The 20,265-nt window shown below is 40.3% G+C and overlaps 3 protein-coding genes across 7 annotated transcripts in view; 1 reads left to right on the top strand and 2 right to left on the bottom strand.

The window, feature by feature from the left end:
• The window catches only part of lrp2a (low density lipoprotein receptor-related protein 2a), a 54,662-nt gene extending 41,907 nt beyond the window's left edge, over window positions 1–12,755 (bottom strand). For both annotated transcript variants that reach the window (XM_023153013.3, XM_012920901.3), the window contains exons 1-11: window positions 12,600–12,755; window positions 7,495–7,602; window positions 7,071–7,193; window positions 6,671–6,787; window positions 6,140–6,250; window positions 5,890–6,003; window positions 5,684–5,800; window positions 4,990–5,133; window positions 4,757–4,876; window positions 2,185–2,313; window positions 1,692–1,861 (exon numbers count right to left, since the gene is read on the bottom strand). In XM_023153013.3, the coding sequence (XP_023008781.1) occupies window positions 1,692–1,861; window positions 2,185–2,313; window positions 4,757–4,876; window positions 4,990–5,133; window positions 5,684–5,800; window positions 5,890–6,003; window positions 6,140–6,250; window positions 6,671–6,787; window positions 7,071–7,193; window positions 7,495–7,602; window positions 12,600–12,669 (1,323 nt within the window). In that variant the 5' untranslated portion in view covers window positions 12,670–12,755. The remainder of the gene's footprint in view (window positions 1–1,691; window positions 1,862–2,184; window positions 2,314–4,756; window positions 4,877–4,989; window positions 5,134–5,683; window positions 5,801–5,889; window positions 6,004–6,139; window positions 6,251–6,670; window positions 6,788–7,070; window positions 7,194–7,494; window positions 7,603–12,599) is intronic.
• zgc:172182 (coiled-coil domain-containing protein 89) lies at window positions 12,103–17,554 on the top strand. 4 transcript variants are annotated; one of them, XM_004557687.6, is made up of 8 exons: window positions 12,103–12,165; window positions 14,744–15,216; window positions 15,363–15,493; window positions 15,559–15,695; window positions 15,795–15,871; window positions 16,491–16,590; window positions 16,675–16,768; window positions 17,301–17,554. In XM_004557687.6, the coding sequence occupies exons 1-7, from the start codon at window positions 12,124–12,126 to the stop codon at window positions 16,759–16,761; spliced, it is 1,047 nt and encodes a 348-aa protein (XP_004557744.3). In that variant the 5' UTR covers window positions 12,103–12,123; the 3' UTR covers window positions 16,762–16,768; window positions 17,301–17,554. The 4 variants fall into 4 exon arrangements, with proteins under 4 accessions (XP_004557744.3, XP_004557745.3, XP_076731127.1 ...); XM_004557688.3 differs by lacking the exon at window positions 12,103–12,165 and adding an exon at window positions 13,439–13,530; XM_076875012.1 differs by lacking the exon at window positions 12,103–12,165 and adding an exon at window positions 13,443–13,662.
• On the bottom strand, window positions 16,901–20,069 carry LOC101470035 (ATP synthase F(1) complex catalytic subunit beta, mitochondrial). The gene is made up of 10 exons (XM_004557685.4): window positions 19,902–20,069; window positions 19,213–19,386; window positions 18,957–19,131; window positions 18,652–18,773; window positions 18,357–18,541; window positions 18,067–18,225; window positions 17,857–17,979; window positions 17,561–17,773; window positions 17,261–17,462; window positions 16,901–17,160 (listed from the first exon to the last, which is right to left on the bottom strand). The coding sequence occupies exons 1-10, from the start codon at window positions 20,005–20,007 to the stop codon at window positions 17,063–17,065; spliced, it is 1,557 nt and encodes a 518-aa protein (XP_004557742.3). The 5' UTR covers window positions 20,008–20,069; the 3' UTR covers window positions 16,901–17,062.
• Between the last annotated feature and the right edge of the window lie 196 nt (window positions 20,070–20,265).

The following is a 20,265-nucleotide window of genomic DNA, read 5'->3' as shown; positions in this document are numbered from 1 at the left end:
GTAATACTGTGAAAAACTAAGTACACTTTTGCTGCTTACATAGGAATCAAGAGGGTAAGCAACAGCCAGGTGCTGCTAATCTAATGATTATCTGATCATCAGCACGTGTGAGCGCTTCTATAACAGCAGAAGCTTTTTCAGTTTGCTGGTCTGCAGCATTCAGGTGTGTGTTAACACAATACCACAATCTTCATGAGAGCGAATGCCAGCAAATTTACCCCAAGGTCAAACAGAACAATACTCAAGAGCTAAATCTCAGACTCTACAGGCCTCAGTTAGCATGTTAAATTTAAAGTTTATGACAGCATAAACAGAAAAACACTGAACAGGTATCAAGGCTCATTTGGAAGGGTTGCCTGGAAAAAACCTCTTCCCTTGAAACACAGTAGCATCACTGTTCGCAAAGCTCCATCTGGAAACCAAAGCGGAGATTTTGGCCATAATATACAGCACTGAAAACACAGCACGTCATGTTATTGCTACAACAGGAGGCTCTACAAGCTATTTAATCATGGCATAGAGCCCTGTGAAACTCAACTTTTTCAAACAAATAATTGTTCTAGCTTTAGAGGTGATAAGTAACAGAGAAAAGAAATATTTAAAAAACTGTACTTAAATAAAATTAGAATTTCAAATGAATTAATTTGAAGTTATTAATCCCCTAAATTCATCTAACAGCTGTAGGTAGTGGTTACTTTAAAACAAAGAACAACTTTAAAACCTATTGTGACATAATGACTGTATAATTAAGCTACTTAAGCAATCTGACACCATATTTAATGAGTAAACCATGGTTTTTACTAAGGTACCTGGGTTTTTCCTGCAATGGAAACACAGTAAAGGAAAAATGCCTTCAAAAGAAATATATACAGTTATTTCTGAGCATTTGATCAGCAAAAATCTCTATTAGGTTTGAGGAAATGAAACCCTGTCTGCCACAATGTGCGTAACTCCAATCATGCTGTGACTAAATCCTTTCTGGGAAACACTGTGCAGGAAAAACTAGCTGCAATGTTAAAATGCGGGTCATACCAGTACTAAAACCCAGTGGTATAATGTAAAAGGTTGCATACTGGCAAAGCCTATTTTGGTATGTAATAAATACTTTATACACTTTATTTCTTTTTAGTTTACTTAAGTATGGTTTGAAATCTAACAATTTCACTTTATTTTGTATTGCTACTTTACTTTAGTAAAAGTACTTCCTCAAGCACAGTGTCACCCTTTCAGCTAATTGGCTACAGTTTAAAGCAGAGACAAGCCAAGACATAATCTGAACAAAGACATTTTACCCGGCCAAAGAATCCACATTAATGGACAGTGTCACTGAAAACAAATACTGCGTGATTAGATCCTACAGGATTGAATTACAAAAATTGCACTGTGGTATGTGAACATCATACCAGCCTATCAGACAGGTTTCAAGATTAGGCCATTTGGATTCCACTCCATATCTACTTCCCCTTCATTATGACCCAGCCACAATGGGGCCAACAGCTATCCCATTATTATAGTATCAACACTGCTGATATCTTATAGGATGACTGAAAGAATTTGGTCCTGGCCAGCGCGAGTCTAACTCGAGCATTTGCACAAACAAGAAATTGGTCTTACATTCTAAAAGATGAATGACTAACACAGAAGTAAAAGCTCAAACAAAACAATGAATGTGACAGTTCTTTATAAAACACCTTATTCTGGATGGTATCCGTCCAGAAGATCATATTAAGATTGTAGTGAAAATCGACTCCCACTGCAATCCCTCTGTTCTGTGAATTAACTAAAGTGCGCAGATTGTTGCCATGGATGTCACCTATCAGCAGGTCTCTGCCATTAGAAAATATCAAGGAAGGGACTCCAGCTGCAAGGGAAACAAAATACAAAACCTTAGAAAAGAACGCAGCCAAATTTTTTACACAGGTTTCTCACTAAAGCCAAAGGCACAGAGGTCAGCCTCTCGGACAACACTCTTTCTATGTTACACAAAGGCTAGAGACAAACTAAAACAACATTTACTATGCAACAATGCACCACAAAGAAACTCGCACAATGTGTTCAGTAGCTGCCAAAAAGGAGAGGTGTCTATGCTAATAGACCTCATTTGGCTAGATCATTCGAACCTTCAAAATGTGAACATTTGTTATGTATGTTAAACTGTTTAAACAGAGAAAAAGTGACACTTACTAGAGGAATCAGCTCTGCAGTATCTGTGCTGCTCCAGGATGTAGCCCTCTCGACAGCTGCAACGATGGGAGCCGATCCGGTCCTCACACAGCTGGTCGCACACGCCCCACATAGAACAGTCGTCAAAATCTTTAAACAGAAATCAGTATCAGCAAGTGAGGACTAAACTCTTGTTGTTTTATTTGAATACACAAACACACCCGAGAGCCGAATCTCAGCCTGGTCTGTTGCGCTTGCAGCTGCGATCAGAAGCTTACATACACTAATCATGGACATGTATTTTGTAGTTATTTTAGGTTTTTAATAATTTCTTTGAATTGTTCTTCAAACATGCTGGTATGATTATAGCAAATACATCTTTATGGATTCTAAAGAATTAGACAAGAATTAGATGCATATAGTTGAATTTATTCTGAAATTTCTCTAATCCACACAAGGTCAAAAGTATGCATACAGGCTCAAATATACACATACATTCACTTAGATTGTTTAATAAGTGGTGCTTAAGGTTCTACAATGTATTTTAATTTGACAAGTCTATTAAGTTCTTGGTTGTGATCAGGACTTCTAAACAAGTTGCAAGATCATCCGTTTGAACGACTGTATATAAGCACAAAAGACTGAGACAAAGAAAAAGATTGAGGTATTTGGCCACAATGAGAAGAGGAGAAGTAAATGCGAGGCTTTCCAACCCAAGACAACTGTATCAGTTGTCAAGCATGGTGGTGGTAGCATCATCCTCAAGGACTGTTTAGCTGTCAGTGGTACTGATACACTGCACAAAGTGGATGGAATAAAGAAGGAGGACAACCTCCAAATTCTTGAACCTCACCTCAGATAAACATCTAGATGGTTAAAATTTGGACACAGTTGGGTGTTCCAACAGGACAATGACCCTAAACACGCATCAAAACTGGTTTTTGGAAAGGATAAAGCAGACTAACATTAACACTCTGGAATGGTCTTCCCTATTGAAAGTTTATGGGCTACACTTAAAATCTGAGTCTTTGCTAGGAAACCAACCAGTTTAAATGTATTCTACCATTTCTGCGAAGAAGAGTGGTCAAATTACACAAAAAGCTTATTGATGGTAACAGACACTTATTTATAATATAAGGGTTACAAAGCCATTTCTAAGGCTTTGGGACTCCATTGAACCACAGTGAGAGCCACTATAAACAACTGGAAAAAACCTGGAACAGTGGTGAGCCTTCCCAGAAGTTACCAGCCTACCAAAAGTACTCCAAGAGCGCAGCAAGAACTCATCCAAGAGGTCACAAAAGAACCCAGAACAACATTAAAGAACCACAGGCTTCACATGTCACAAGTTAAGGTCAGAGCTCAAGATTCAACAATAAGAAAGAGACTGGGCAAAACTGGCATCCATGGGAGAAAGAATAAACCCACTCCTCTCACATTTGTCATAAAAACATCTTGACAAGACAAACGCTTTTAGGAAAATACTCTGTGGATCGACGAAACAAACGCCGAACTTTTTGGAAGGTGTGTGTCACATTACGTCTGGCATAAAACTAACACAGCATTTCAGAAAGGGAACATCATACCAACAGCGAAATATGGTGGTGGTAATATGATGGTCTGGGGCTGTTTTGCTGCCTCTGGACCTGGAATACTTGCTGTGGTAATTGCAACCATGAATTCTGCTGTCTACCAAAACATCCTGAAGGAGAATGTCTGTCCATCTGTTCGTGAACCCAAGCTGATGCACAGGACAATGTTCCAAAACACACCAGCACCTCTGAATGGCTTAAGAAAAACAACATGAAGACTTTAAAGGGGCCTAGTTGAAGTCCAAACCTGAATCCAACTGAGATGCTATGGCATGACCTTAAAAAGGTGGTTCATGCTCAAAAATCCTCCAACCTGGCTGAATTAAAACAATTCTGCTAAGAAGACTGAGCCAAAATTCCTCCCTGGTGCTATAAAAGACTCATTGCCAATTATCGCAAATGCTTGATTGCAGTTGTCGCTGCTAAGGGTGGCCCAACCAGTTATTAGGATTAGGGGGCAATTACTTTTTCACACAGGGCCATGTAGGTTTGGATTTTTCCCCCTTAATAATAAACACCTTAATTTAGAAACTGCATTTTGTTTCTGCTTGTGTTGTGTTTGTCTGATATTTAAATTTGTTTGATGATCTGAAACATTTAAGTGTGTCAAACAGAAAAAAACATTGGAAATCAGAAACTCAAAAACGTTTTCACACCACTGTGTATATTTGAGCCTGTGTGCATACTTTTCACCCTGTGTGGATGAGAGAAAATCCAAAATAAATGAAAACTTGTGCACCCAATCTTTGGTTTTTGAAGTTGTTAAAGATGTATTCCATATAATCATATCACCCTGAAAAAAACAACAGTTCAAAATATACTCATACTTCTACCGTCACATGACTTGGTGCATCAAGATGTCAACATAAACTACACATGTTTGGCTTTTAGAAACATAGCAAAAGAAACATATTTCTGTCATAGTGAAAAGCATTTAAAAAATCCCAACTCACCCATACCACTGTTTAGTCAAAGATGTTAGTGATAGCTACAGTATCTACCTATACATGTGCGACTGTTGTTGCTGTTGACAATGTATCCAGAAGGACAGGAACAAGTTCCACCACCAGGAGAAGCATGACAGTGATGCTCACAGCTCAGGGAGGCACATCTCCAAATACCTGACCAAAAAAGAAACCTGACTGCTGATATATTCTTCAGTGACACCGTTTGTGAGATTAGATTTCCTAATGTGTACTCAATAGTACACAACACTGGTTGTGTTGATACTAACTGCAGTTGCGTCCAGCAGTGGTGTTCGTTTCATCCTCTCCATCTGGACAGTTAGGCGTCCCATCGCAAAGCTTGTCCAAGGGGATGCACAGGCCAGAAGATGGACATGGCCATTCTCCTGGGTAACACTCCCGTTGTACATTATCTGTAGATAAAAAAAGAAATTCATCCACTTTGCAGGATTATGCACAGAAAGGGAAAGCAACAATAAAAAACAGAGCTGGAAAAAGTTTTAAAGGTGGTACAGTTGTTGGGAATAGAACAGATATTCAGTGGTTCTGATCTAAAGAAAACTGTGGCTGGGTCATTGTCCGGGAAATGGCTGTCACTTTAAATTGACGTAAAGGAGTGGAGTTTTGAGGGGGGTCACATGGGGGCTCAGAGAGCTTCTGCAGCCCATCCTTTAAAAACACACACTCTTCACAGCCATGTGGAGGAATTCTAAAGCACTTTGGGGGGCTGCACAATCTTGTGCCACAAAGAGGCATTTGAATACCACACTTAAGGGAGCACAGGCATAGTATCACTCTAAGCCAAACCAACCATGGTGACTAAAGATGAATCAGGTTTACACAGCTCCCGTTCTTACCCCTTTCAATGCTATTTGTCCAGCTAAAGTACCAACGCTTCTCATTCTAATTTTACAGATAAATCAGATAAACGTTGACTGATTTTTTTAGCTACTGTATACATACCACAGCCTTTTTCATCTGCATTATCTTCACAGTCATCCTCTCCATCACAAAGCCAGACTTGATGGATGCAGCGGCCACTGGGACAGGTGAAGTAGTTGCCTCTACATGTAGGATATGCTGCAGAGCAAGGGGGGGAATAAGACATTTGTTTATCTGCACCAAAATAACTGTAATTAGTGACGGTGACAGTGACGGGAGCCACATACTGCAGTTAAGCTCATCGCTTCGGTCTCCACAGTCATCGTCGTGGTCACAGACGTAGCGTTGAGGGACACACATCCCATTATGACATGAAAACAGGCCCGCATTGCAGCGCTGTGCTAAAGAAATCACAGCAGAAAGAGAACAAAAAAGGGCTTGATTTGTTGATTTTGTCATCTTTCTGGTTGTATTTTTGGAAGACCCCAAAACGTCTTTCACTTCATGCATTAGCACCAAAATTTATTGTCTCCTTACTGCAGTTTGCCTCATCAGAGCCATCACGGCAGTCGAGTATCTGGTCACATCTTTGGGTCCGGTTGTAGCAGGCCCCATTGGCACACCTCAGCTGTGTACACTCGGGATAATCTGTAAGATTAACCCATCATCAGGCAAATGTTATGCATTTAAATCAACCTGACAACTGTGCTCTTTTCAGCCTTTAACACGTGAAAAGCTCTGTGAATAGGAGGGATAAGAGACTAACATTTAACAGCACCACCACAGCACCAGCAGTTGCCACAGCATTCTTTATGCAACTGTGAGATTACCACCGTGTGCAGTGCTGCGAGTCTACCATGTCGGCACAATAATGGCATAGCAGCTGAACTTCAGCTTGACTAATCCACCAAAGAATCTGCAATCAACCTCTGACAACAAGAAGCATATTGTGGTCCATTCTGTCAGTCAGCGAGCCTCTTAATCTTAACAAATTGATTAAAATGCCACAGGAGCCTGAGATAAAAAAAAAAAAAAAAAGTGGGGGGAACCACCTTGGAGAAGACTTACGGCAATTTCTCTCATCGGAACCATCTGAGCAGTCTGCCAGACGGTCACATTGGTACTCTCCTGGGATGCACGCACCATTACTGCAGCTGAACTGGCCACTGGTGCATGTCCTTCCAGCTAGGAAGAGATAAAAAAAGTTTGTATTCATCTATGTGCAGTTCAAATTTCATTTTATTGTAGATAAAGGGACTTAAAAGTCATCACCGTACCTTACTTCAGTCCCACAGACTATGTGGGGGGGTCATTGTTAATCATTTCAATGTCCAATCCCACATGGCCATAGTTTATGTTTGCAAGAATTCAAATTATTTCAAATATTTCATTCTAAGTATTTTTTAATAAGTTTACTTAATCACTGAACAGCTCCCTTTATAATCTGATAATGATGTAATATACTCACGGCAGTGCTGCCTCTCATCTGAGCCATCCTCACAGTCTTCCTCATCGTCACACACCCATAGGTTTGGGATACACTCGCCGTCACTCAGACACTGGAAATGGTTGCTATCACACGTTACCTGAGCTGTGAGACAGAGCATTTCATTACTTACGCCTCCTGAATGAAATCCAAAAGTACAAATCTTACTGCTGATCAAGTGTATTTTTTTATTACTTATACTTTACTTGTGCTTAGCTACAACCACACTAACGTTACTAATTACTGTACACACAGAAACACTTTATTGCAATATATTTTCATCGATAGCAGGATTTAGTTCCTTCCACTACCGAAAGCACTCACATCTAACAAGCATCGTACATGAAATATTAAAACCTTTGCAGGCATCATATTGGCAAAAAATGCAATTTAATAAGTAACTCACGGCAGTCGTGCTCATCAGAGTCATCGACGCAGTCTGACGTCCCGTCACAGTGCCAGTCACCGGGGATACATCGACCTGTCCCGCAGCGGAACTGCCCCAATTCACATCCTGCATGCAATCACAGCTTGAGTTCAACTTAAGCTTTTTTTCCCCAAAATGTGCATTCTATGTTAAATTTCAATTTTAGTTCTATTCCTGTTTGTCATCCTGTCCAAAACAAAACATAAATAAATACAAATAAATTATGAATCAATTGTCTTTTATATATGCATTGAAAAACAGGCCATGGGGAGGGAGGGTAGGTGTTCTCTGATATAGTCTGTTGCAAACAGCATTGATGAGCCTTGGAGACAAACGTGCCAGCCATCCAACCGACAGTTACACAACCTTCACTGCGCTCTTCCCAAGCTTCCTTTTGATGTTCTCACTGAGGGGCAATGGTAGAGATAAGGTACCATGGCTCTACCTTCCCTGACGTTTACCAGGAGAGATTGATTCAAGCAGCATAGTTCAGAGGCAGAGCACTCCATCAGACCCCGTTCAAATAGGAATGTGCAATTTTGATGGGCTCTTTGACAGCCTGATTTATGGTGCATGCTTTTCCTGTCCAGTCAGAAATGTAATTAGAATAAATACTGGTACTGGGTGGTACCGCAGCCATTTCAACCCAAATTCTTTATGAGAGGAAGTGTGAGGTGGTGATTGGTGGTGCATGCTCAGGGTTGGGGGTCTGTCTCTGTCCTGTCTTATCCAGCATTTTGAAAACAACGTTCCCCTTTGATCAAATACCTTCTTGAGAATTTTTAAAAATCGAGAGTTTTTATCTAAAATCTAGGGCTTTAGTAACCTATATCATGCCTTTACAATTTCACAATAATGGTTTTGGCCACAAGGAAACATTTTTATGGTGCAATTCAGCTTTAACTGAGTGAAAAGGTGTCTGCAAGGTCAGAAAAGCCAGCGGGCAGTTGAGTGATGGTACTAAACGCTATTTAAAGGAAACACAGACTATATTTAGCGCCAAGAGTTTATCATTGCTTTGAGTTATGGACTATTTTAATGATAGATTGCTTCTAAAGCAGTTGTGTGGTCACTGCCGGTGCTTCTGCACTAAAATAGTTGTGTAGGTTGCCTTCTTGTCTCCAATTAACTGCTTTACAAACAACTCAACAAAAAAAGGGCCACATTTTTAACTCTGCCAGCAGCTATCCAGGAAGCAAACCTTTTTTCCTGCTCAGTTTACTAATGATAAAATTGCTCACAAACTTGCTCAAAGGAGGTCGTTGTTACAAGTCAATAATCCTGGAGGTTTCAACTATAGCACGGAAGAAGCGTTGGATGCAGGACACAAGTAGCAAAAAGACTAAATCTATTAAACAAAAACAGCATATATACGCTGATAAAAAGAAGTGTTGTCTGTGCAGGACAACTAGGAGTTTCAAAAAGAGAAAAAAGAATGACAAATAATAACAAAAATATATTGATTGCTATTGACTGTGAAACTGGACGCAATCTTATCAATGTAAACATCTAAAAGAAAGTGATTTTTCCAGAAAAAATGTTTCATTAAGACTTACATAAGAATATAATCGTGATTTGTAAGTAAGTACACTTTAAGGTGACAATTTTTATTGTGACATGATGCTTCACTCGGGAACTTTTAAGCAAGTAGCATGCTGCTTACCCATTGATGCTTGCCAATTAGTTATCTAATGATATTACATGTAACAATGCTTAACTCAGGGAGGGCAAACACTTCTTTTATAGCCTTCTGCTTTGACTACATCTTGCTGGCACTACATTACATCATTTATCTGAAATCAGTTTTCATGCTGAAGATTTACTTGCAATGAAGTTTTTTAACATTTATGTATTTCTCCTTATTTACTTAAAGAGAGAAGTATTTGGAGTACTTCTTCTACCACTGAAATAAATCTAGAGGTGTATAGACGCTATAAATGCACACAGTGACACCTTAAAGGCCAGTATGCCAGGAAGAAACCAATCTACTGGATGCTTTCAAATGCAGCCAGTATTTCCTGACAGCATTACTTCTGGGAATGGTGACAGATACCGTGCACTGATGCCGAACCTTTAACGGCACTATCAAATCCTTAAATTATGTTGTTAAACTGAGAAAGTCAGTCAAAATTAAGCAAGGACAAAGCAAAGGTCTTATTAAGAATGCTTTTTTTAAGTGAGTGTGTGTGTGTGGGGGCGGTGATGATGAGTGTTTTCTAATGAGAGTTTTAGCTGAGGCTTTTCTGTAATGTTGTTGTTTTCCTTTCCCCTTCCTTCTGGCTTTGTCTTTTCTAATTAGCAGCTTAAACCCACAGAAGGAAAGAGCACTGCTCTGTCTGAGGATGAGGATAAGAACGCCTGACAAAGAAGCGCACGAGTGGAATTTTCCTCCGAATGAAGTCCTCCAAACGCCATAAATCCCTCTGTGAAATTACAATGGCACAACAGAGGTGTGAGCAGTGATGCAAACTCGTAACTCTGAAGTGTCGTCCTAAAAAAAAGTAGAGGAAAGTAAGCCTTACAAGCTGCTGAACCAGAGAAGAACATACTATATGCCACCTTCTGACAAAAAGAAAAAAACTTGTCTGTCCACTGCTGTTGTGAAACATCTCTTTCTTGTCACATGGGGTATGTCAAAAGAAGTCTTCACGCTTTCATCAGTGCCGTCTTGTTTTGGTGCAGCCCTCTGCACTCAATGGATGTGAGCGGAGAAAAGTTGAGAAAACGTCTGCTGGCAGCATGAAACGCTGTCAGAGCGAAGTGCTGCTGCCCATTTCATATGGAAATCAATGCAGCAGAATGCAGTCAATTGCCAAACAAGTGACTTCGGCTCTTAGTGCTACACTCAAAAACGTCTAAAAAAAAAACAAAAAACGAGGCAGCTTTGGCAGTGGCATGGGAACAAAAGGAAGGCATAAATAGGGCGAGGAATAAAGCCTTGGTCTGGTTGGAATCGAGGAATGCTCAGCTTTTTGATGCATGGACCAACAAAACAGTAAGTGAAAGGAATCATAAATTAAGTTGTCACAACCCAATAACACAGCTACTGGACATCTTACTTCTCCTGTACGCTGTGTGTCACAGCTCACGAAGCAGCTGGTTGGAGGCTAAACTCCATCCTTGGTGTCTTTAACGTGGACTTTAACGGGGGAGCTACCAAAAGGATTTGCTCTCAATTTGTGTCAACTGTGCTCCAGTTTCTCCCGCAGTGTTACTGTAGCATGCAGACTTAGGCTCCTACACCGGAAAGACGCTTGGCCACGGGCACAAGGTTTAAGGTGCACGTGCTGGCTGAGCTTGAAAAGTCTCGAAAAGTTTCAACAAGAAGGAAAACATTTTTATTGACGTCATTACAGACTGGAACTAAAAATAGGTTTCAGTCTGTAATCTGTCTTGCAATTTGCATGTTGTTTACTAGTATATTTAAATAAAAGCAATTTATAGAGCTATTAAAATTTGCACTATGCGCCTAATAGGCTATTAAGATTCCCTGGTAAATGATAATTGGAGATAACAGCTCAACTTGCTGACAAAACACATCCAAAACAGCAGAAATGGCAGATAATAGTTAATAAACCAACACCATGAAATCTTCTCAAACAGTCACGTTAGCTATTAATGCCAGTGTAAGCATTCAGTAGTAGTATCAAGCTCAAGGCCTGGATAATGTTTTCCAGAAGGTCCTGGAAGAAACAGTTATCAAACTAAAGGATTTTTGTGGAGGATCAGGAAGAGATTAGAAAGTACCCTGCCCCCCTCACAGTAAAACAAGCCATCACCAATCTTATATTCTAAGTGACAAAGCAGGCCAGGGAAGCCAGGGAGGCAATGTCCAGCAATATGGTTTAACACGGAGTGGTCATTCATAAATTCAGGTTAAAGATAAATAAATAATATTTAAGCAGTCAACTAATCCAAGCTAATGATCGACATGCACAAGCTGACTAAGTGTGCTGGACGTCTGCTATTTTTCTCAAGTCATCATTTTGTGCCCTTCAGCTGTCATCAGCAAAATTCATCTTCAAGTTGCATGCAACTGCCAAGATTCAAAGGAAATGCCAAGTGATTTTTTTTAAAATGCTACAGTCTCAGTTATACGGTACAGTTATATTGTCTTTGTTTTTTGTTGGGTTTTTTACATAGACAGGCCCGATTTTCTGCCTTTTAGCCAGTGAGGAAATAGGTCTAGGATATTTCATAACAGTAAATAAAAAAGCTGTAGCATTGACCTCACTTTAGGTTTATTTAAAAAACAAAAAAACTTGAAACTGTTTCTCTCTTGGTTAGAAATGATTCCTTTCTGCAGCAGCTGCACTGTAATTAGTTGCTTGATTCACAGTAAGGAGCTTACATACTAAGGGTTGAGCAAAAAGAAAGCAGATTACAATTTGAGAAGTAAGATCTTAGCCGTGTTCCTAACACAACAGACAAGCATGAGACTGTCACGTATAAAGAGCAGTGTGTGAGCTTTTTTTTCGTGTGTGTGTGTGTGTGTGTGTGTGTGTGTGTGTGTGTGTGTGTCTCTCTCTCTCTCTCTCTTGCATTAGAAAATAAAGCTGGAATCTGAGCCGAATCGGTGGGTTTGCAGCGTAAAATCTGCTCCACTGAATGAGACTTGTACCAGTGGCCCACAGTCCTCGCAGATTGCCTGTAAGTCACATGCTCTTTTCCGTTACCTAGCAACAGTAAAGCTCAGGCAAAAGTTCCTCAAGATAACTTCCAATCGGTGTGAGGAAGGCTTTGTGCTCAACCTTTAAAGTAATACTATGTGTAAAAGCATTTAGCGCCACAGACAGAATTACTTTACCTGGTGGCTAAATTAAAAATAAATAAATAAATAAAAATACAGTATCATCCTGAGTGCAGGCACTAAACCAAAGGCTTTTGAATTAACAATACTATTTCCACCTTCTTTTGCTCTTTAAATTCCATCAAATATGATTGATTTTCAGTTTTCTCATATTTTTTTCCTATGTGCAACAAGTGCAGTGCAGCGCAGCAGTTATGCAGTTCCTCAATGAGTCATTCAGCTAACATCCTGTGTGGACAGAGAAAAAAAAGTTTAAAAAAATCACAGTACTTACCTTCAGAGTGGTGCCATGTAACACAGCATATAAGGACAAAAAGGAATTTAAGTAGCAGTGCTCTCCACATCCTGGCTGGTCCGTCCAGCTCCGCTGTGCAGATGGAGGAGCTGTAAGGACTGGGGCTGGGATGCTGTTGCTTTCCTCTGTCTTTCTTGGCCCGCTAGTTGATGAAAAGGGGCGTGCACAAAGGCCAGGACAGCCGCTCCCCCAACCCAGCCTCGGCCCTCACGATAAATCCCTCTGGGCTCTGGAATCTGCATAATGCCGAGTAAGGTCCGACTCGTCCCAGTGCCAGTGATTTTTCACTCTCAGCGGGCTATCACTTTGATTTAGGGATTGAAATGGGTGCCTACTGGTTCTTGGGGGGAAAAATAAAGAGTGGGCGACTAAATAAAAAAGCATGCAACTACAACAAGGCCTTCTAGGGCGTCCAAGAAGGCCCAGGCAGAGAACTTAATCCCAGTATGGTTGGTTAGAGCCCGAGCAAGGGCCATGTTTCTGGCACATATGACGACAAACATGCACTTTGTTAAGAGTCTTTGTAACGGTGCTTTGCAAAAGGAGGTCAAACGATTATTAGATTATCTAATGGTAAACTAACGGAATTATGGTGTAATGATCTCCCTAAAATAAAAATATACAAATTTAGCGCCACGGAAAAATGCAATCATCAAAAAAATAAATAAATAAATAAAAAATATAAACTGCTACTACTAAAATAATAATAATATTTTTTTTTTTAAAAAGAAAACCTACTGTTAACCAAGTTGGCGGCCGATAATAAGCTCAACATCGCCCTCGTGCGGCCGAATAGTGGGACTCGATAAATCAGAAGAAAGGGCGGTTCAAAGATGGTTGCCATTAGCGACGGTGCAACCGAAACTACCGAGACTTTTAAAAGATATTTTCAACGAAAAGTGGAAGTTAGGTACGGAAAAAATGTGACTGAAAATCTGTATTATATGAACTCGACATGGCAGTTTCACAGAGCAATGCAGAGGAAAACATGAAGATGGAGGGCAGCGAGGTGAAGGTGTGTTTAAAAAAGCAAAACAAAAAAGTTAGTTCAAACTAATACTAAGTTTACTTTCTCGACAATTCTTAACTTTAAGTACTGCTGTATTACTTAAATGCTTTAAATGAGGAATAAATTTAAGCTAAGTGAGCTAAGTGTGTGAATAAACTGGAAACATGCTAAAAAAGAATAATAAGAGATGGGTAACATAAAAAGTATAAGCTAGCGATCTTTTAAGATGCGCAGAGTATCTAAAACCGTTAATTACCTAAAAGTGTTTAGTCGCAGAAGTACATTTAGCCCAATAGTGTACTTAAAGAAAATTATGAGCAATTGCTCTACAACAATAGCACTGTACTTAGTACATTTAACCGCTATAGTTAATAGTCAGACCTGGGGTGTCAAACGTAAGGCCAGAATCAGCCCGGCGAAGGCTCCAATATTGTTAGGTGTCTTTTACAACTTTGCCTTATTATAAATATCTCATCCCATGGCCATTCACGTAACAGCAAAGTAATTATCTTATAGACTGAAATTTTATACATTTACTTCTTACAATTGAAGCCCAAAGAGTCATGCTGACAGATTATCTTTCAATTACTACGCATGTAGTAGAAAAACTGAGACATACTGTTGAAATTTCTCTTCTTTGTCTTGTATTAAGATATCTCATTGATTAAATGTGTAGTAAATTTCTTTTTACATTGACTAAAATTGGAGTTTCACTGGCTGAGATCAAAGTGGGCTGTTTGTGGCCAACGATGTAAAATGACTTTGACATCCCTGAGTTAAATACACTCACCAGCTGACTTGTCCCCATTTAAAATGGTCAAGACAATCTGCTTCAGTGTTTTAATATGCTCTGCATTCAGAGATGCTTTTCCACAAGTCATCTGGTTATTTGAACTACTTAAATTGCTGAATCATGAATTGAACTACTTAAAATACTTAAATTGCTTTTCGTCCCCATTTTGATGCTGAGTTTTAACTAAGGAGAAGGTTGAATTAACCATGTCTACATGCCTAAACACACAGGCTCAGGATGGACAGCTGCCTGCCTTGTCAGATTGGTGTGAGAGAAGTTATTGCCATGTTTTAACATTAGGTTTCTTCCCTTTGTTCACAGCATATGGACTGCATTCAGAAGTCACCTGGGAAACTTCAAAGTCTTCCCACGGAGGATCTAACAGAGGAAAAGATGTTGAGGTCCAGAGTAGATGAGCAGTCAAGTTTGATCTGCATTCTGAAAAACAGAGCCGACGAGGTGTTTCTCCGATATCAAGCCCTGCAGAAAATCAATGCAGAGCATGAGGACCAAGTGGCACGCTGTCAGAAAGAACTGGAAGAGGAAAGGAACAAATCAAAGATACTGGAGAAAAGATTTATGGATTTAGCTGCCAACAATCAAGCAATTATTGCTTTCATGGAGGAGTATAAAAATCATAACAGCCAGTTAAAACTCGAAAACGAAAAGCTGCAGTCAGAGAATGAATCGCTTTTCTCACAGAGGTTACATGACAGCCAAGTGTTAGTGCAAAAACTGGAGGAAGAAGTTAAACGGCAGATAGAGAAATATGCACACAAGAGAAAGGAATATCGGTAATTAACTCTAATTAACTCTAATGCTTGAATCTATTGAGATTCAATCTCAGACTTTTGAAAAACAAGAATTATTGAACAGTAATAAAAATCATTAAATATATAGTTGTTAATTTCTTTTGAATTGTTTTACACTAAAACTTAAGGGAGAAATTAGCTGGATGCCAGATGGAACTCCTGGGACAAGAAAATCTGCATATAGCCAGGGAAACATCACTAATCAATGAGCTACAGGATGCACACCAGCAGCACAAAGAGGCTGTGGACAACTGCAAAGGTGCGTAGAAAACTATAGGTCTATCTCTACAGTTTACAAAATAATGTCTTTCTTTCTGCAAACAGAACTGAAGCTGCAGCTACAAGAGGCTGAAGAACAGCGAGCTTTGAATGAAATCAAAATGAGAGAAAGGATAACAAGTCTCATGAAGGAGAAGGACAAGTTTTTGTGTCTTTCTATGGAAAGAGGCAAAGTGATACAGGTCAATAAAAAAACAGCATTGTTCTAACTAATAAACACACACAAATGCTCATGAATGAATGAATGGCTTCATTAACATACAAACTGCTCTTAAATGCAGGAGAAACAGGAGGAAATCCAGAACCTGGAGACAAAATGCAAAGAAGAGAAGAAAGTGCAACTGGAGGCATTGGAGAGGTACTAACAGTGCTTACGTTACATTGCTCTAAGACTTTAAAGTTTAACTGACTTTCTTATTTTCTCCTCTACTCCTGTCCTCGTGTCTTAGCCCTTCCCACTAGAGAAGTATCAGTTTTGCCTCAAGCCATCACTTTAAAGTGTCAAATGAGAATGTTTAACATCTGCACTATAAATTTTGTTATGCTACTTACAGCACTGCAGGACTAAGACTTTATGATCTCCAGTGTTGCAGTCCTCATGCTATTCTTTTATATTGATCGATTCTTTTAATTTACAACATGACAAGGTATATCTAAGTTTCTTAATCACAGTGACAGTGAAGGCCAGAAAGTTTGATCATCTTAAATAAATGAAAAAAGTTATAAATACAGACAATTAGTTTAGGGACTCCTTCCTCTGTGATTTGTCTATTCCAGTTGTGTGCTTCACCTTTTATACACTGAAGGTAAAAATGCATCCTTCATTTTTACTTCTGTAAGCGAGCCTCTCTCTTCTTAACACACTTTAGGAATTGCGACATCCTTCAACATGGCATACTAAGATTTATTTCCAGGATCACGCACAGAAAGACTGAAGCACAAATGAGAGCGATCTTCCGTTTGTTCTCGACTTTCAGATTTGCACGTGAAGTAGAAGCTGTTAACAAAGATGCAAGAGTGAAGTCCCTCCAGTCTGCTCTCGATCAATCTGTGAGAAAGTTCGAGAAGCTAAAAGAGGTGCATTGAAATAGGCAGTCTGCAAAATTTCATGGTCGCCCAAACTGAGGCTGAGAACATGTTCCAAATGTTTCATTTTCACAGGATTTCGACGCTTTCAAGGAACACAGTGACAGCCTCCTCACACAGGAAAGGGAGCTGAATAGGAAGCTGCGCCACATAATTGGATAAACATCTGGTATGTTTTCTAATCAGTATGATGGTTTTTATTTATTGTGAACAAGTATGCATGTTTGTGGACAATTTCGAGGGAAGGGTGGGGGAAAAAAAAAAAAAAAAAAAGAAAGAAAGAAAGAAAAGAAGCCATGGATACAACACAAATTTACTTTTTTTTTTTTTTTTTAAATTTAATCTTCCAGAGAAATGGAACCACAACAAACATACTTAGCATGACACGTTAGAAGTTCCTCAAATAGAAATTACACTGTACAAATGTTCATCTCAAAACTTTCCGGCCTCAGAAAGATATCGTTTACGCATGTTCCTCGGCCAGTTTCTCAGCCTTTTGGACTACTTCTTCAATGGGGCCCACCATGTAGAAAGCCTGTTCTGGCAAGGCATCATATTCACCTTGAAGAGAAAAAAAAAAAACAACAATAACCATTACTATAAAAAGCACACCAAGTTGATGCCATTTAAAAAATGTCTTTATATCAGTGGTGCACTTTACCTCCTAGAATGCTCTTAAAGCCTTTGATTGTTTCCTTCAGAGGGACCAGCTTGCCCAAATGACCGGTAAAGACTTCAGCTACCTGGAAGGGCTGAGACAGGAAACGCTGGATCTTGCGTGCACGTGCTACAGTTAACTTGTCCTCCTCAGACAATTCATCCATACCAAGGATAGCAATGATGTCCTGTAATGACTTATAGTCCTACAAAAAAAAAAGAAAGAAAGAAAGAAACAGTCATTAGTTTTTGCCTTTTGTATTGATTGTTTGTTATTAATAAATTGTTATGGCATACAGCTTACCTGAAGAATTTTCTGCACACCACGGGCAACATCGTAGTGTTCAGAACCAACAATATTGGGGTCCATGATGCGGGAAGTTGAATCTAGGGGATCCACAGCAGGATAGATACCAAGCTCGGCGATAGCGCGGGACAGCACGGTTGTCGCATCCAAGTGAGCAAAAGTGGTAGCTGGAGCGGGGTCAGTCAAGTCATCAGCAGGCACATAAATAGCCTGCAATACAAATCAGTTTAAATAAACCAGAAAACAAGAGCATGCTGACATGTAATTAGGATTAGCATCCTGGGAATTCTTACTTGTACTGAGGTGATGGAGCCTTTCTTAGTGGTGGTGATTCTCTCCTGCATTGTACCCATATCAGTGGCCAGTGTTGGCTGGTAACCCACGGCAGAAGGGATACGACCCAACAGAGCAGACACCTAAAGGATAATGATATAAATATTAAAGTGAGATGACATAACTATTAGGTCTAACAAAAAGTATTTTTTATTTATTCCATTTCAAACCTCTGATCCAGCCTGGGTAAACCTAAAGATGTTGTCAATAAAGAGGAGCACGTCCTGTCCCTCCTGATCGCGGAAGTATTCTGCAACAGTCAAACCGGTCAGGGCAACTCTCGCACGAGCACCTGGAGGCTCGTTCATCTGACCGTACACCAGTGCCACCTGAGAAACACGATGCAAGAGTCCCAGGAAACTTAACTGAAATCCAACAGCAGAGCTAAAAACCAAACTTTTACTGCTACAATACAATGACTACGTATGTTTTAACAGCTAACTTGTTAAAAGGCTCTGACCTTTGAGGTCGTGTCCTTCAGGTTAATGACACCAGACTCAATCATCTCATGGTACAAGTCATTTCCTTCGCGGGTTCTCTCGCCCACTCCAGCAAACACAGAGTAACCACCGTGAGCCTTCGCCACATTGTTGATCAGCTCCATAATCAACACAGTCTTGCCAACACCAGCACCACCAAACAGACCTTTAAGGAATGACGCATACACAATAATAAATTAACAAGGAATTATTGTGTGAAAAAATAAATGTGGATTTTATAAAAAAAAAATAAAAAAAAATAAAAAATCAACAAACCGATCTTTCCACCCTTGGCGTAGGGTGCCAGCAGATCTACCACTTTGATGCCAGTCACCAGGATCTCCTGCTCCACACTCATGTCAGTGAACTCAGGGGCTTCAGCATGAATAGGAGCAGTCCTGCCAAGTAATGTTTGTTATTGTAAACATGCTTACAATTGAATAAGACAGGTGCCATGTGTGCTTTATCATCTGTCAAACCCATTAATAGTAAAGACACATTTTAACTCTTATTTGAGTAAAACAGACAAAAGCTGAGATATTCACAGAGGGTGGAAAAGTTTGAATCCTTTCAATACTCACTGCTTTGTACTAATTGGACCCCTCTCATCAATGGGTTCTCCGATGACATTCATAATCCTGCCCAAGGTCTCGGGGCCCACGGGAATCCGAATGGGAGCTCCAGTGTCAAGAACCTTCTGACCACGGACCAGACCCTCAGTACCGTCCATGGCGATGGTTCTGACTGTGTTTTCACCTGAATGAATGTACAAAGAAAGACATTAAAGGACAAATATTCACTCTGGAGCGTTGAGCTGGCTCGTTTCAGCACACTCACCGAGATGCTGTGCCACCTCCAGCACCAGCCGGCTCTCGCGGCCTGCCACCTCCAGGGCATTGAGAATGGGAGGCAGGCCCTCATCAAACTGGACATCCACCACAGCACCAATCACAGCTACTATCCGGCCATTGGCCAGCGAAGCCTGAGCAGCTGGGGCAGCATAACCCCTGCCTGAAAGGACAGTGAAATGAATGGCAGCACATGACAGCAACAGTTCATGCTTCCCAGAGAGACCGTGCATACTAAATTAACCTATGCAAGTGAACTGAAGTACATCTAGAGGGCAGGCAAATTAACTGCCTGCCTATAAAATACTGCCACATTTTTAGGTTTTCTTAAATGCACTTCCGTATTCTGTTGTAACTGAAGCACACAGACTAACTAAAACTTTGGAACAGCGAGAGCACAGGGTCTGTGGCAAAACAATGACCCGCTTACGAAGGTCATTCATGGAAGACAGCGAAGTAAAACATATCAGGAGTAAAGACAAATACCTGAAGCAAAAACATGCCTAAATAACTGGTTCGCTCATATTTTAGATCCTTTGTTTGGCTAAAATACCCACTGATCTTCAATGAATGGAGCCTTAATGGTACAGGCCTGTTCCGCCGGGTTCGCATCTACTGGCTGTAGTAACAAGCGACACATAATGCTGACAGTCGGCCACAGTTTTAAACTTTACTTACTGGAATAGAGAGCCGCATTTCTCCCGGGGATTGTCTTCAGAGAGCTGAAGCCAGGCTTCAGAGCCTGCAGAGACCCGATGCAGCACCGTCCCAAGGCACCCAACATGGTTAAGATGGCTGAAGGTGACGGCGCACTCTGCTTATGGCAGATCTCTAACCGCTGAACCGGGCCCTTCTGAGCATGTGCGGTATGAGTTGATTTTATGCCTTCATACACCGCTAGAGGGCAGAGCCGACATTTCCAATAACATACAGTCGCGATACAGGTAAAGGGAATTAGTCCTTCACAGGCCAACTACTCCCTGTATATAGATTTACTCCAACTGAAAGGTTTGGACTGGATTTTTAACTGGGAGTTTAATTA

Source organism: Maylandia zebra, linkage group LG16, assembly GCF_041146795.1.
Source record: "Maylandia zebra isolate NMK-2024a linkage group LG16, Mzebra_GT3a, whole genome shotgun sequence".
In the NCBI taxonomy this organism is placed as follows: domain Eukaryota; kingdom Metazoa; phylum Chordata; class Actinopteri; order Cichliformes; family Cichlidae; genus Maylandia; species Maylandia zebra.
Note: the sequence above shows the minus strand (reverse complement) of the source record. Positions and strands in the feature narration are given on the sequence as shown.

What these genes read in the sequence shown, in the direction of transcription:
- LOC101470035 (XM_004557685.4), bottom strand. Translation starts at nt 20,007, where the DNA reads ATGTTGGGTGCCTTGGGACGGTGCTGCATCGGGTCTCTGCAGGCTCTG. An exon ending in CGCCAAGGGTGGAAAGATCG is followed by an intron (nt 18,542 to 18,651) that starts GTTTGTTGATTT and finishes CATTCCTTAAAG; the next exon opens with GTCTGTTTGGTGGTGCTGGT. An exon ending in GTGTGCAGAAAATTCTTCAG is followed by an intron (nt 17,463 to 17,560) that starts GTAAGCTGTATG and finishes TTTTTTTTGTAG; the next exon opens with GACTATAAGTCATTACAGGA.
- zgc:172182 (XM_076875012.1), top strand. Translation starts at nt 13,576, where the DNA reads ATGGCAGTTTCACAGAGCAATGCAGAGGAAAACATGAAGATGGAGGGC. An exon ending in TAAAAAAGCAAAACAAAAAA is followed by an intron (nt 13,663 to 14,743) that starts GTTAGTTCAAAC and finishes CTTTGTTCACAG; the next exon opens with CATATGGACTGCATTCAGAA. An exon ending in GGCTGTGGACAACTGCAAAG is followed by an intron (nt 15,494 to 15,558) that starts GTGCGTAGAAAA and finishes TTCTGCAAACAG; the next exon opens with AACTGAAGCTGCAGCTACAA.